At 40.7% G+C, this 11789-nt stretch overlaps 1 protein-coding gene across 2 annotated transcripts; it reads left to right on the forward strand.

Annotated features, from left to right (window-relative positions):
* The first annotated feature begins 420 nt into the window (after positions 1–420).
* Positions 421–11426, forward strand: taf3 (TAF3 RNA polymerase II, TATA box binding protein (TBP)-associated facto). 2 transcript variants are annotated; one of them, XM_074632409.1, is made up of 7 exons: positions 421–812; positions 3019–3261; positions 3850–5666; positions 5749–5831; positions 6924–7191; positions 7438–7544; positions 9451–11426. In XM_074632409.1, exons 1-7 carry the CDS (start codon positions 647–649, stop codon positions 9563–9565), a joined length of 2799 nt encoding a protein of 932 aa, XP_074488510.1. In that variant the 5' UTR covers positions 421–646; the 3' UTR covers positions 9566–11426. The 2 variants fall into 2 exon arrangements, with proteins under 2 accessions (XP_074488510.1, XP_074488511.1); XM_074632410.1 differs by having other exon boundaries at positions 436–812; positions 3853–5666.
* Positions 11427–11789: the final 363 nt, after the last annotated feature.

Consider the following 11789-nt stretch of genomic DNA (forward strand, 5'->3'; position numbering starts at 1 on the left):
TATATATAGATGTTATATATATAGGAGTTATTTATATATAGGAGTTATATATAGGTGTTTTATATATATATAGGTGTTATATATAGTTATATATAGGAGTTATATATATAGGAGTTATATATATAGGTGTTATATACTGTATATATAGGTGTTATATATATATATGTGTTATATATAGTTATATATATATAGGTGTTATATATAGGTGTTATATATGTAGGTGTTGTATATAGTTATATATATAGGTGTTACATATATATATATATAGGTGTTATATATATATATATATATATATATGAACCACATGTGTTAACTTCATTTTGTCAACCGGAAGTCGCTGCGCATCTTTCAGCCGTTGATGACCCGCTCGAGCACCGCAGAGCCGTTGGAGGCAGACGTTGATCTGTGCGCATGCGCGATGTACCATTCTGGGCTGGGTCTATCGATGGAACTCAAGATGGCGTCTCTGGCGAAAGCGCCAATATCTCTTTACTGAAGTAGATGTCCAACATTCACCTCCCGTAGCGGGTTATTCTCCAGCCCCCCGAGCTGAGGGGTTTCCGTGAAACATGAAGACCGGCATCATGTTCATGAAGAGGAACTGAGCGGGGACTAATACCCTGAAACCACCAGAGAGTCCAGCGAGATGTGTGAGAGCTATGCCCGCTCGCTGCTGCGTGTGTCGGTGGCGCAGATCTGCCAGGCTCTGGGCTGGGACGCGGTTCAACTCACCGCCTGCGATCAGCTGTCCGATGTGCTGCACAGATACATCCAGCAGCTGGCCCGGGTCTGCCACCGCTACTCGGAGCTCTGTAAGTGCTGACTTTAGTAGTACTAGTACTTTATTTAACCCAGTGAACCCGTGCAGTGGTCGATCACGTTGTTGTTGACCGGGTCCTGCAGCTGGCGCCCCCTAGCAAAGGTTGATGTGTCAGAAAGTACAGTAGCTACATGGCTACCTAGCTTCAGGGGGTTGTTGTTATTGTGTCTGTTTCCTTCCAGCTGTGATCAGTCACATGCATTAGTTATCTAAGTACTCTTACTTCAGTAATACTTCTAGCTTCAAGTTAAATGTCAACATCAGGGCACCTCCTCCCTGTATGTGCAGCACAGTCACTAGTATGGAGTCACACTTTTGTCCCATCAGCTATTATCAGTATAGTTTAGTAGGAGTAGATGGATAGATAGATAGATAGATAGTAACTTTATTGATCCAGAGGGAAATTCAAGTTTCCAGCATCACAGCTCCATAGTGCAAAACATGTTAGTCAAAAAGTTAGTAGTACAAAGTACAAAAAAATACAAAGAAATGAAGAAAACTGTTAAAACTGAATATAGTGCAGAGTAACAGCTGTGATACATGACTATTAAAAAGTGAATATAGTGCAGAAGAGACTGTTAAAAGTGAGTATAGTGCAGGGTAACTCCAGGAGCTTAGTCTATGAAAGTAGTATGTAGTAACACACTTTAGTCCCAGGCTATTATCAGTATAGTTTAGTAGGAGTAGGAGGCATGTGTGTGTTCCAGCTGTGATCAGTCAAATGCATTAGTTATCTAAGTAACTTGTAAACAGATTGACTCTATCAATGTGGGGACTTGTTGAGTATTAGCTTCAAGTTAAATGTCAACATCTATCAGGACACCTCCTTGTATGTGCAGCACAATCACTAGTATGGAGTCAAACGTTTGTCCCATCAGCTATTATCAGTATAGTTTAGTAGGAGCAGGAGTATAGTAGGAGTTAAATGGCAAGTACAGTAGCTACATGGCTACTAGCTTCAGTGGATTGTTGTTATTGTGGCTGTGATGCCTTCCAGCTGTGATCAGTCACATGTATTAGATATCTAAGTACTCTTACTTGTTTGTATTACTTCTAGCTTCAAGTTAAATGTCAACATCAATCAGGGCACCTCCTTCTTGTATCTGCAGCACAATCACTAGATAGATAGATAGATAGATAGATAGATAGATAGATAGATAGATAGATAGTAACTTTATTGATCCTGAGGGAAATTCAAGTTTCCAGCATCATAGTTCCATAGTGCAAAACATGTTAGTAAAAAGGCAGTAAAAAAAGTTAGTAGTGCAAAGTACAAAACATATACCAGATATATAAATACAAGGAGATGAAGAACACTGTTAAAACTGAACATAGTGCAGAGTACCAGCTGTGATACAGGACTATTAAAAAGTACAGAAGAGACTGTTAAAAATGAGTATAGTGCAGGTTAACTCCAGGAGCTTAGTCTATGAAAGTAGTATGTAGTAACACACTTTTGTCCCAGGCTATTATCAGTATAGTTTAGTAGGAGTAGGAGGCATGTGGGAGTGTGTGTGCTGATGTTTAAAAGGGCTTGTAGCTACATGGCTCCCTAGCTTCCCTTGGGTTGTTGTTATTGTGGCTGTGATGCCTTCCAGCTGTGATCAGTCACATGCATTAGTTATCTAAGTTATCAAAGATTGACTCTATTAATGTGGTACCTGCTGAGTATAGCTTCAAGTTAAATGTCAACATCAATCAGGGCACCTCCTTCTTGTATGTGCAGCACAATCACTAGTCCCAGCTTATTATCAGTATAGTTTAGTAGGAGTAGGAGGTATGTGGAGTGTGTGCACTTTGTGTGAGGTCAATATGTAATTCATGCTTTATTTTTAGGCTCCACAAATGTTTTTGCTGTGTTTATGTACTATATTATATTTACTTTTATTTGCAGCCTTTGGAAATGCATGGATGTACGAACAGATTTGTACAATGTGTGTAGAAGCTACTGGTCTTGTGTGTTGTGTTTGGTCAATATATTCATGTACTTTACTCTTACTAACAAAATCACTGAAAAAAGTCAAGCCCAGACTATATGATTAGAAAAGTAGAAATGTTTAAAGTGTTTCAGATTGAGCCCAGCAGTGTGTAACCGGTTCCAACAGAATCAGATATGAACCATGTGTGTGCCATACGGTGCCATAATTTATAGATCTCTGAGGTTTAAAGGGCTATGTTGTGATGCTGCATTTTCACAGATGGAAGAACAGATCCAGTCCTGGATGATGTCAGCCAGGCCTTCAGACTGCTGGGGGTGAGTCTGAGTGAACTGGAGGACTACGTCCACAACCTGGAGCCCGTGGCCTTCGCCCAACAAACGCCGCTGTTTCCTGTCAGCAAAAACAACGTGCTGCAGTTTCCCCAGCCCGGAGCCCGAGATGCAGAGGAGAGGAAGGATTACATTCCAGATCACATGCCACCCCTCGTCTCCTTACAAGAAGGTCAGTACATACAATATCTATATGCACATATCTCTCGTGTGTGTGTGTATTCAGTGTTTTCCACTGGTAGGCAAAATGTTTTCAACTAATCCACAGTTTATAGAATATACATAATACAAATATACACTCACATGCTAGTATTGGATACATCTAGCTAAATCTGCAAGTTATTCTATATTCATGATGGTTATTAGGGATGTCACGGTACCAGAAATCTAGTAGTCGATACCAGTACCAGTGAATAGCGGCCGTGCCCGACAGCGGGTCGTCGGATCTATGAGAGGTTAATTAAAAATCAATACATCGTTTTGGAGAATCGATACCGTATCGCAAAACATAATATCGCGATACTCGTGTATCGATATTTTCTTACACCCCTACTGTAGTACGTGTAGACAAGGCCTTAGACTGCTGTTTTAGCTAGGCTTACCTAATAAACTGGCAACTGAGTATATGAAACTATATATGTGGGTCGGGGCAAATGAGTTTGGATGGGCTATGATAATAACCTGTATATGTGTTAAAACATCCTTGGAGATTCATTGAAAACAGTACTCAACTCATTTTATTTGTCCTTTTGCTCTGTAGAAGAGGAGGAGGAGGAGGAGGCCCTTGCTGACATGGGCACCTCCGCCGAAGCTATGCAGGTGCCGCTGGAAGAGGATGATGAGGAAATGGATGACGACGAGACGGTCAACGACGAGAATCACCCGCTGAAGAGGCACCTGGACAGTCCTGACGCAGCTATGGGCATGATGCCTACCTCCAAGAGACCACGCATGTACACTGGACTCAGCCCAGAATGGGGGGTTGAGCCCAGGGAGCCCCTCACATCTCTCAACCCTCAACGCGTTCCCCCGGGCATGCTGCCTTCAAATGATAGCCTCGACCCCCTGTCACCTGAAACACCTTCTGGAGTCCCGCCTTCCTTCAGACCCCAGCCGGTAACCCCAAAACACTCGGATCAAAAGGGCCTCACCACTCCAGGAAGAAAGTCTAAGGTGTCATCGCCTGGCAGACAACGGACTAAGTCCCCTAAAGGGGTCGTAACTGTTCCGGTGAGCGGTAGTCCCATCCATTCTCCAAAACCGTCTAAGGAAAAGAAGAAATCCCCAGGGAGGACGAAGAGTCCTAAAAGCCCCAAGAGTCCAAAGATGGTTTCAGCCAAAACATCCCAACCCCAGAGCAAGACAGATGTTGTGCATAAGCTACCGCTGTGTGCGCTGAGTGAGAGGATGGGCAAAGAGAACATCCATATGCGTCAAAACATAGAGGACAGGGAGTTAGCCGAGGACCCCTTCAAGAAACTAGAACCCGATAATGCAGCCATCGATGACTCCATTGATTCTGTGATTGCCAGAGCGTGTGCCGAGCGGGAGCCTGATCCGTTTGCTTTCTCCTCGGGTTCTGATTCGGATAGCAATGGGTTCTCCAGTCCCAGGAGGCTGACCATCATGGAGCCGTCTACACCTAAACTCTCGATCGGGATCTCGGTAAAAGACACGTCGACACCGCTTCACCTACAGGCACAAGCAGGCCCAGGAAACTGGACTATGGATGATTCAATCAATGAGGTAATCCGAAAGGTCAACCAGGGGGGTCCGTCCGCTCCCCCGCCACACCAAGGAGGCTACATCTCATCAGGATCAGCCTCACCACCCACTCCTGAGCCTTTACTCAAGGTGTTTGAGGAGAAGATCAAGATTGCAACAGTAGATGTCAAGAAAAAGCTGAAGAAGGAGCTCAAAACGAAAATGAAGAAGAAGGAGAAAGACAAGCCGAAAGACAAAGAGCGGGAAAAGGATAAGGGCAAGCTGAAAGAGAAGAACAAGGATAAGAACAGGGATAAAAACAAGGACAAGGATGGCAAAATGTCCTGGAAGGAGTTTGGAGTGAGGGACGACGAGCATTTCCTTCAGCGAGACTTCACACTGCCTGAGGGCTCCATCAAGATAAAAACCAGAGATGTAGATGTCCCTAAGAAGGAGAAGGAGAAACACAAAGACAAAAAGAAAGATAAAGAAAAAAGTAAAAAGGACAAAGATAAGAAAGACAAGGGTAAAGACAGGAGCAAGGAGGACAGGCAGAATAAGTCTGCGTTTGCCCCCTTTGCTCTGGGTGAACTCCCCGCACTGTTCAGTCCCTCCGCCTGCCTGCGCATCCCCTCCATGCTGCCTCCTTTGGCCCCGATCCTCCAGGACAAGGACATAAAGAGCAAGGAGAAGGACAAGAAGAAAGACAAGAAGGAGAAGAAGAAAAAGAAAGACAAGGAGAAGGATAAGGAGCGGGAGAAGGCCAAAGAGAAGGAGAGGGAGAAAGAGGAGAAGAGGAAAGAAAAGGAGAGAGAAAAGGAAAAACGAGAAAAGGAGAAAGAGAAAGAAAAGGAGAGAATCCGATTGGAGAAGGTAAGTCTTCCTGTTTGGTATGTCAGGATGTGTCTGTGTTAGAGTGTCACTGATATTTACCTTGTCCTTCCTGTTTCCTCAGGTGAAAGTAGACACTCCAGCAGCTCTACTGTCTCCAGTCATCCCCAGACTGACGCTCAAGGTGGGAGCAGGCCAGGACAAAATGTAAGTTTCTAGTGATAGTTCTGGTAATATTTCTCCCGTCACCTTTGCACGTTACGAGAGGTTTTCTTTATCTGTCTTTATTTAAAAAACTTAAATATGTTTGTTACTGCAGCAGTATTATCATACAGACACATCTGTAGCTGAACTTCTGTTATATTATATATATATGTATATATTAATTTATGTATTATTATTATTATTATTATAGCAGTATTGAAAACTTCATAAAACTTCATCAAATTCCTGTTCAGATAGTCTTATTTTCTTTTTTTTGATAAGATAGTTCCTGATTTGAATCAAAATGTTACAAATTATAGACTATTTAATTGTTGACAAAGTTGTTGTAATTAATATTTGAAAACATTTGGCTTCTTTTGTTACGTGAGAAATGGGTTTTGTGGGAAAAGGCATGTTTATATTACTCATTATTTGAAGAAAAAAAAAAAGTATTGTGTTAGTATACATATATAAATCAAAACGCAGGTATGATGTTGCTATTAATATAGAAAAAAATCAAATATGTAAGATGTGTTTAATCAGATAAGTCCCGCTGAGATTGAGATCTCATTTTCAAGGGAAACCTGAGTATATTAGATAGTTGAAAACAATACACTATACTGAAGAACAATAATATACATTACAATATAAAAAAAGAGAATCATAACTTCCCATTGGTCCATGACGTTTACTGTATATTATCCAATTTTGTATTCATTTATTTTTCTTATTATTATTATTATTTTATTTATTTTTGTATTTTAATTATTTTAATTATTATTATAATTTTCATGCTTGAAAAGTCTTAATGTTCATGTGGTGTAAATTTTGTTTATGCAGTTTTGTATCTCTAAAGATCAATAACAAGAGAATTACAAAAAAAAATATTAAAAAAGAGTTATACAAAGCAAAACTTGAAATGAATTAATACATAAATAATAGAAATTAAAAAAATAAAACACTAAGATGTAAAAGCAAGGGCGTTATTACAATGTGATATGACATTTATTTCTATTCTTGATATTTTATAGCTTACATAGAGATAGTAAAGTCTCCTATCTGTATTAACTAGTATTTGTCTCTGTCCATCACCAGTGTTATCAGCAAGGTGGTTCCAAATTCAGAGCCCAAGACGCCGACACCCAAGACCCCAGCTGCCAAGTCTGGACCTGGGAATCGCCCTCGGACGCCACCGCCAGCCCCAGTCCTCCTCCCAGTCATACCCACTCTGCCGCCACCTCCCTCTCCACTCCCACCAGCTCCTGCCCCTTCGTCGTTGCTCTGTCCTGCCCCCACCTCTTTCGCCGCATCCTTCAAAACACCGGTCCGCAGCGTAGTGACTGAGACCGTCAGCACCTACGTGGTGAGTGCTAGTACACTTTGTTTATTGATAAATGCATATGTGCATATGATAACAGTATTTTTAAAGTATGTTTAATCTTTTAGAGATATTCTAGTCTAGGTGAACAGTAAATTAATGACACCTAAGATAAAACAAACTATATGGTTATTCATGTTCTTTTTGACTTATCTGTGTTGTTTATGTAATGGCTATTTTGTCATAGAGCAGTGTGGTGCTCATGTTTTTTGTCCTATGTAATTACCTTAGATCCGAGACGAATGGGGAAACCAGATCTGGATTTGTCCTGGATGCAACAAAGCTGATGATGGCAGTCCCATGATAGGATGTGATGACTGTGATGATTGGTATCATTGGTAAGACACTTATTTCGTTTTTATTTTCTAGCCTAAAGACTCCCTTTGCAGCATGGCGTGTTTTTATATAAGATTATAGTTTTGCATAGTTGACATTGACAGTTAAGTTTGAATTGCTACTATCAATTCTTTAATTCACTGATCTGTTTTTGTGAGTTGTAATGGTACACAAAGTTCCTGGTTAGGTGGGTTTTCAGTACAGCGGTGAAAACAACAGAAACGCAGATGAAGACATTTTTGTCCTTTGTTTTGAAAAATGTTAAAAATGTATAGCTCACTGGCCAGTGAAACGTTGGCAAACAGTTGGTAAGAAAAAAGAAAAAGCAGAGTGGGGTTTTCTGGCACAACTTCACCTACTTCCAAGATGAATAGGTTGGTTTACAAGTACTGTATGAAGCGTCCCTATATTTTTGGGAATATCTGTAGGTGGCCTTTGGTAGCGTACGTCAGCTTTTCCATGGCCAGGCAACTTGACAGGCGCTTCAGACATTGATTGACAGTTGGTGCTTCATTTTTTTTCCCATTTAAGAACAAGCATAATGCTTATTTGACAGTAATCATTTAGTTAACTTGGCATATCTTGAGCGGTAGAAAAGAGAGAGAGACAACGTGGCGGTGCTGTGGATGAAAAAAAAGAAGAAGTTATTTTCTGTTTCACGGCGGTTACGTTCTAAAGCACAAATAAATAATCATCTAACACTCAACAGATGATTTACTGTGGAGACAGACACTCTTATGTTTCATTTTCCTCCTCTGCATTTCATTCATTACATCCAGCATGCAGCAGTAAATACTATGCAGCAGTAAATGTCGTTGCAATGAGACAAAATCTTTTTTCAACGTGTATATTAGATGAAACAGGCGGGCACACTGAACTGAAGGCTGCAGAGTGTGTTTACCGCTGCGACCACCAGCAGCCCTCATCCCATGTCATGCATACTTGCCAACCTTGAGACCACAAAAATAAGGAGGATTTCAAAACCCAAAATTTGAGTTTCAGAGACTTTGTTTCCTGCATTCTGTTGACGTTTAAAGAATGAAAATAGCAAAATAATAAGTACACTGTAACAGCATTGTTATGTTAAGTAGACCTACTTTTAATTTTACTTTTAATTCTCAGGAAAGAAAACTGAATAATTTGCCCCTCTGGCATAAACTAATATTCATCAGTTGTCATTCATTCATTAATTTTTTGCCCCTGCTAGAGTATTTCTTTCTCTTAGTTCTCTCCATTTCCCTCTCCTTCTCTCACTCACTGAAGGCCCTTTCAGACACAACGGCGACAACAGGACCACTGCGCTCTGAAACAAGTTATTTTCAATGGCTTGTGCCACACCATGGTGGCTTTTCTCTGCGTCGAGCAAAGCCCAACTCTGGGCGCTGCACGCTGTGACCCAGCGGCGAGCGCAGCTCAATGTTGTGTCGCGAGCAGCTCTCTTTTGCCAGGAAAAAACATTAGGTGTAGCTGTACTGTTGTCCGGGTGGAAACATATGGCTCATGCACAGGTTGAGATAATGAAAAGGACAAATAGGTGTGAGCATTTGTCATAAATCGGGAGAAATACGGGAGAAGTGTGACCCCAGGAGGGAACCGGGAGAGGGCAATGAAAAACGTGAGTCTCCCGGGAAAATCGGGAGGGTTGGCAAGTATGATGTCCTGTTACTTTTTCACACGTCAGCGGACTAATATGCCTAATCTTTGTAGGTCTTTAGACCGCTATGGAAAAGCAGACAACAGTGGGCTGAAGGAACGTTTTCGTTCCTTGAAAATTAGTCCCGGAACTAAAATGACCAGGAACGTCCTGGTGGAAACGGGGCTATACATGTGGTGTTACACTAGAAATGTAGAAATATCCTCTGCATCTTGTCACTAACTTGACCCCCTCCTCTTCTCTCGTCTGCTCAGGCCTTGTGTTGGGATGCTTACAGCCCCTCCGGAGGACCAGCAGTGGTTCTGTGTTAAATGTTCCAGCAAGAAGAAGGACAAAAAACACAAGAAAAGGAAACACAAACTGCATTGAGACTATGCAAAAAAGCACATATTTTGGACTTTTTTGGACTTGAAGCCATCACTGAACACTCGTGGCACTGCTGTAAAATAAAAAAGAAAATTGTGGCTGAAACTAACATCTGATGATTTTTTTAAATGATGTCAGCCATGATGCATTGTGAGTTGGTAAGAAAAAAGGATTTAACCAGCACATATCCAGCCTTAGCTCTCATGTGGGCTCTGTGGTTTCCCCTCTTCAACTGTAAATTGTTTGCTTGTTGTTTTGGATGTCCTGTCGTAGGAGATCATGACAATTATGTTTGTGTAAGGAGACAGTTTGTCTAAGATGAGAGCTCAACAAAGCAGAGAACAACTAACACCCATCGTCTTTATTTCTGTTTCATAAGGAATGACCACCAAGTCAAACCTCTCCCCAGTTTTCTGCAGTATCATTGAAATGTCATGTATATAATGATGATGGCATCAGGTGTGTATAAATGTGTCAATACCAACTTCCAAACCAAGTGCATTTTGTTCTTCGGATCCTGACTTGTTAAATCCATTTTCAGATATTGGTTTTTAACTCAAATGATTTTCTGTAATTTCTGTACATTTTTTAAATTTAAAGTTTGTATTTTTATTTTGTCTTCACATGGATATGTCCTGGAGGTTAATACATACTGTAGCTGTGCTTGTAATGTAATTCATTTCGCTGATATTTCAATATTAAAGATTAACGGTCTGTGCACTCACAGACTTTAAGACGCAAATGTCATTACCATCAAAATTGTACCCTAAAGTTTCTATCTAGAAGCTGATATTTTCATTTGCTTGAATGGAATAGAAAAGATTGGAAATATTTTTTTAACGAACCAAGTGTCAGACGTTGAATTTTTGTTCCTGCTCATTTTTAGACTTGATGACAGAACTATTCGTCTCAGCAGTGTGCAAATCCAGGATCCTCCCTTGCAGCAGTCTGTGCAATGCATTCGGCTAGATTCGCGTCTATTCTGCAGAGTTGTCATCCTGCACTTCACCTACATGAGGTATGTGGGAGAGTGCTCGGCAGTCACAGTGCACAGGGTGGCGTTTTTCTAAAAGATTGACTGTGGATTGCGAGGAGCTGTTTTCTCTCATCTTTAGAGGTGTTGTCTGACAATATGTCTCCTTGCTGCACAGTTGTTTTTGCTTTCCCCTCAGTGACCACACGGTGTCATTATTCATGTGCAGACGATGAGGCATGCTGCTCATGACATGCACATACAGCACAGCTCACAAACCACAATATGCATGTAAGAAATGTGACAGGTGTCTCTTAGTTGATGCATGTTGAATCCTTCTCTCACAAGTAGCCGCAGAAGTGCCATCCTTTATGAGAGGACCTATAGATGACTTGAAATAGGATTTACAGCCACTCAGAAGCTATTAAGACTTATAAATCTATAGAAGAGAATGTGAGATAGTAAAGTGCATCTCCCCAGCTGTATTTTTTTATGAGGCAGGTTTTGCGTGTCTGATCTAGCTTTTTCCATTCAAGTCAAATGCTCCAGTGAACGGTTTGTTATATCTATAGGAGAAGGTTTTATTTTATCACAAGTCTGTGAAAGGTCGAGATGTTTGTCTGTGCTTCTATTTATTTCTGGGAACAATCAGCAGACCAGTGCTGGCTGGATCTCAGAAGTCTTCTTGGTTGATATATTACAGCATATCACAACTGTATTTAATGGTTTAGCAGTACTTTAAAATCAGTTATTTGACAGAGTGGTGTTGGGCGGACATGACTGCTTCAAGGCTTTGACCATTGCCATGGTAATCGAGCTCCAAATCAGTATTCAAATGCTTTTTGTATGTTTTTGTTGTAAGTATGTAATAATAAAGTATAAATCCACAAATAGCCCATGAAATAAGGAATAATCCCACATTATTTATATTCATTATTAATTATTCTCAGACAAATATCACTGTTTGTTATGTGTAGATGTGCGTGTGTGTACAGTAGGGCGGCGGCGGTGGCACTGCCCCAAAGCTTCGAATACCTTTGAATATTTCTCACCGAAGCTTCGAAGTTATTCGGGACAGCTCTAGTTAGGGTTGCACGATTATATACATCACAAAATTATAATCACTATTATTTTAATCCATATTGATATCACGATTATTTATCACGATTATTCATTGATTTTCGCGACAACATATTTTTTTGCTCTTTCACATTAAAATAAACGGAGCACTGTTTTCACTTCCATGCTGTGCTA

This window comes from Sebastes fasciatus, chromosome 4 (genome assembly GCF_043250625.1).
Source record: "Sebastes fasciatus isolate fSebFas1 chromosome 4, fSebFas1.pri, whole genome shotgun sequence".
In the NCBI taxonomy this organism is placed as follows: domain Eukaryota; kingdom Metazoa; phylum Chordata; class Actinopteri; order Perciformes; family Sebastidae; genus Sebastes; species Sebastes fasciatus.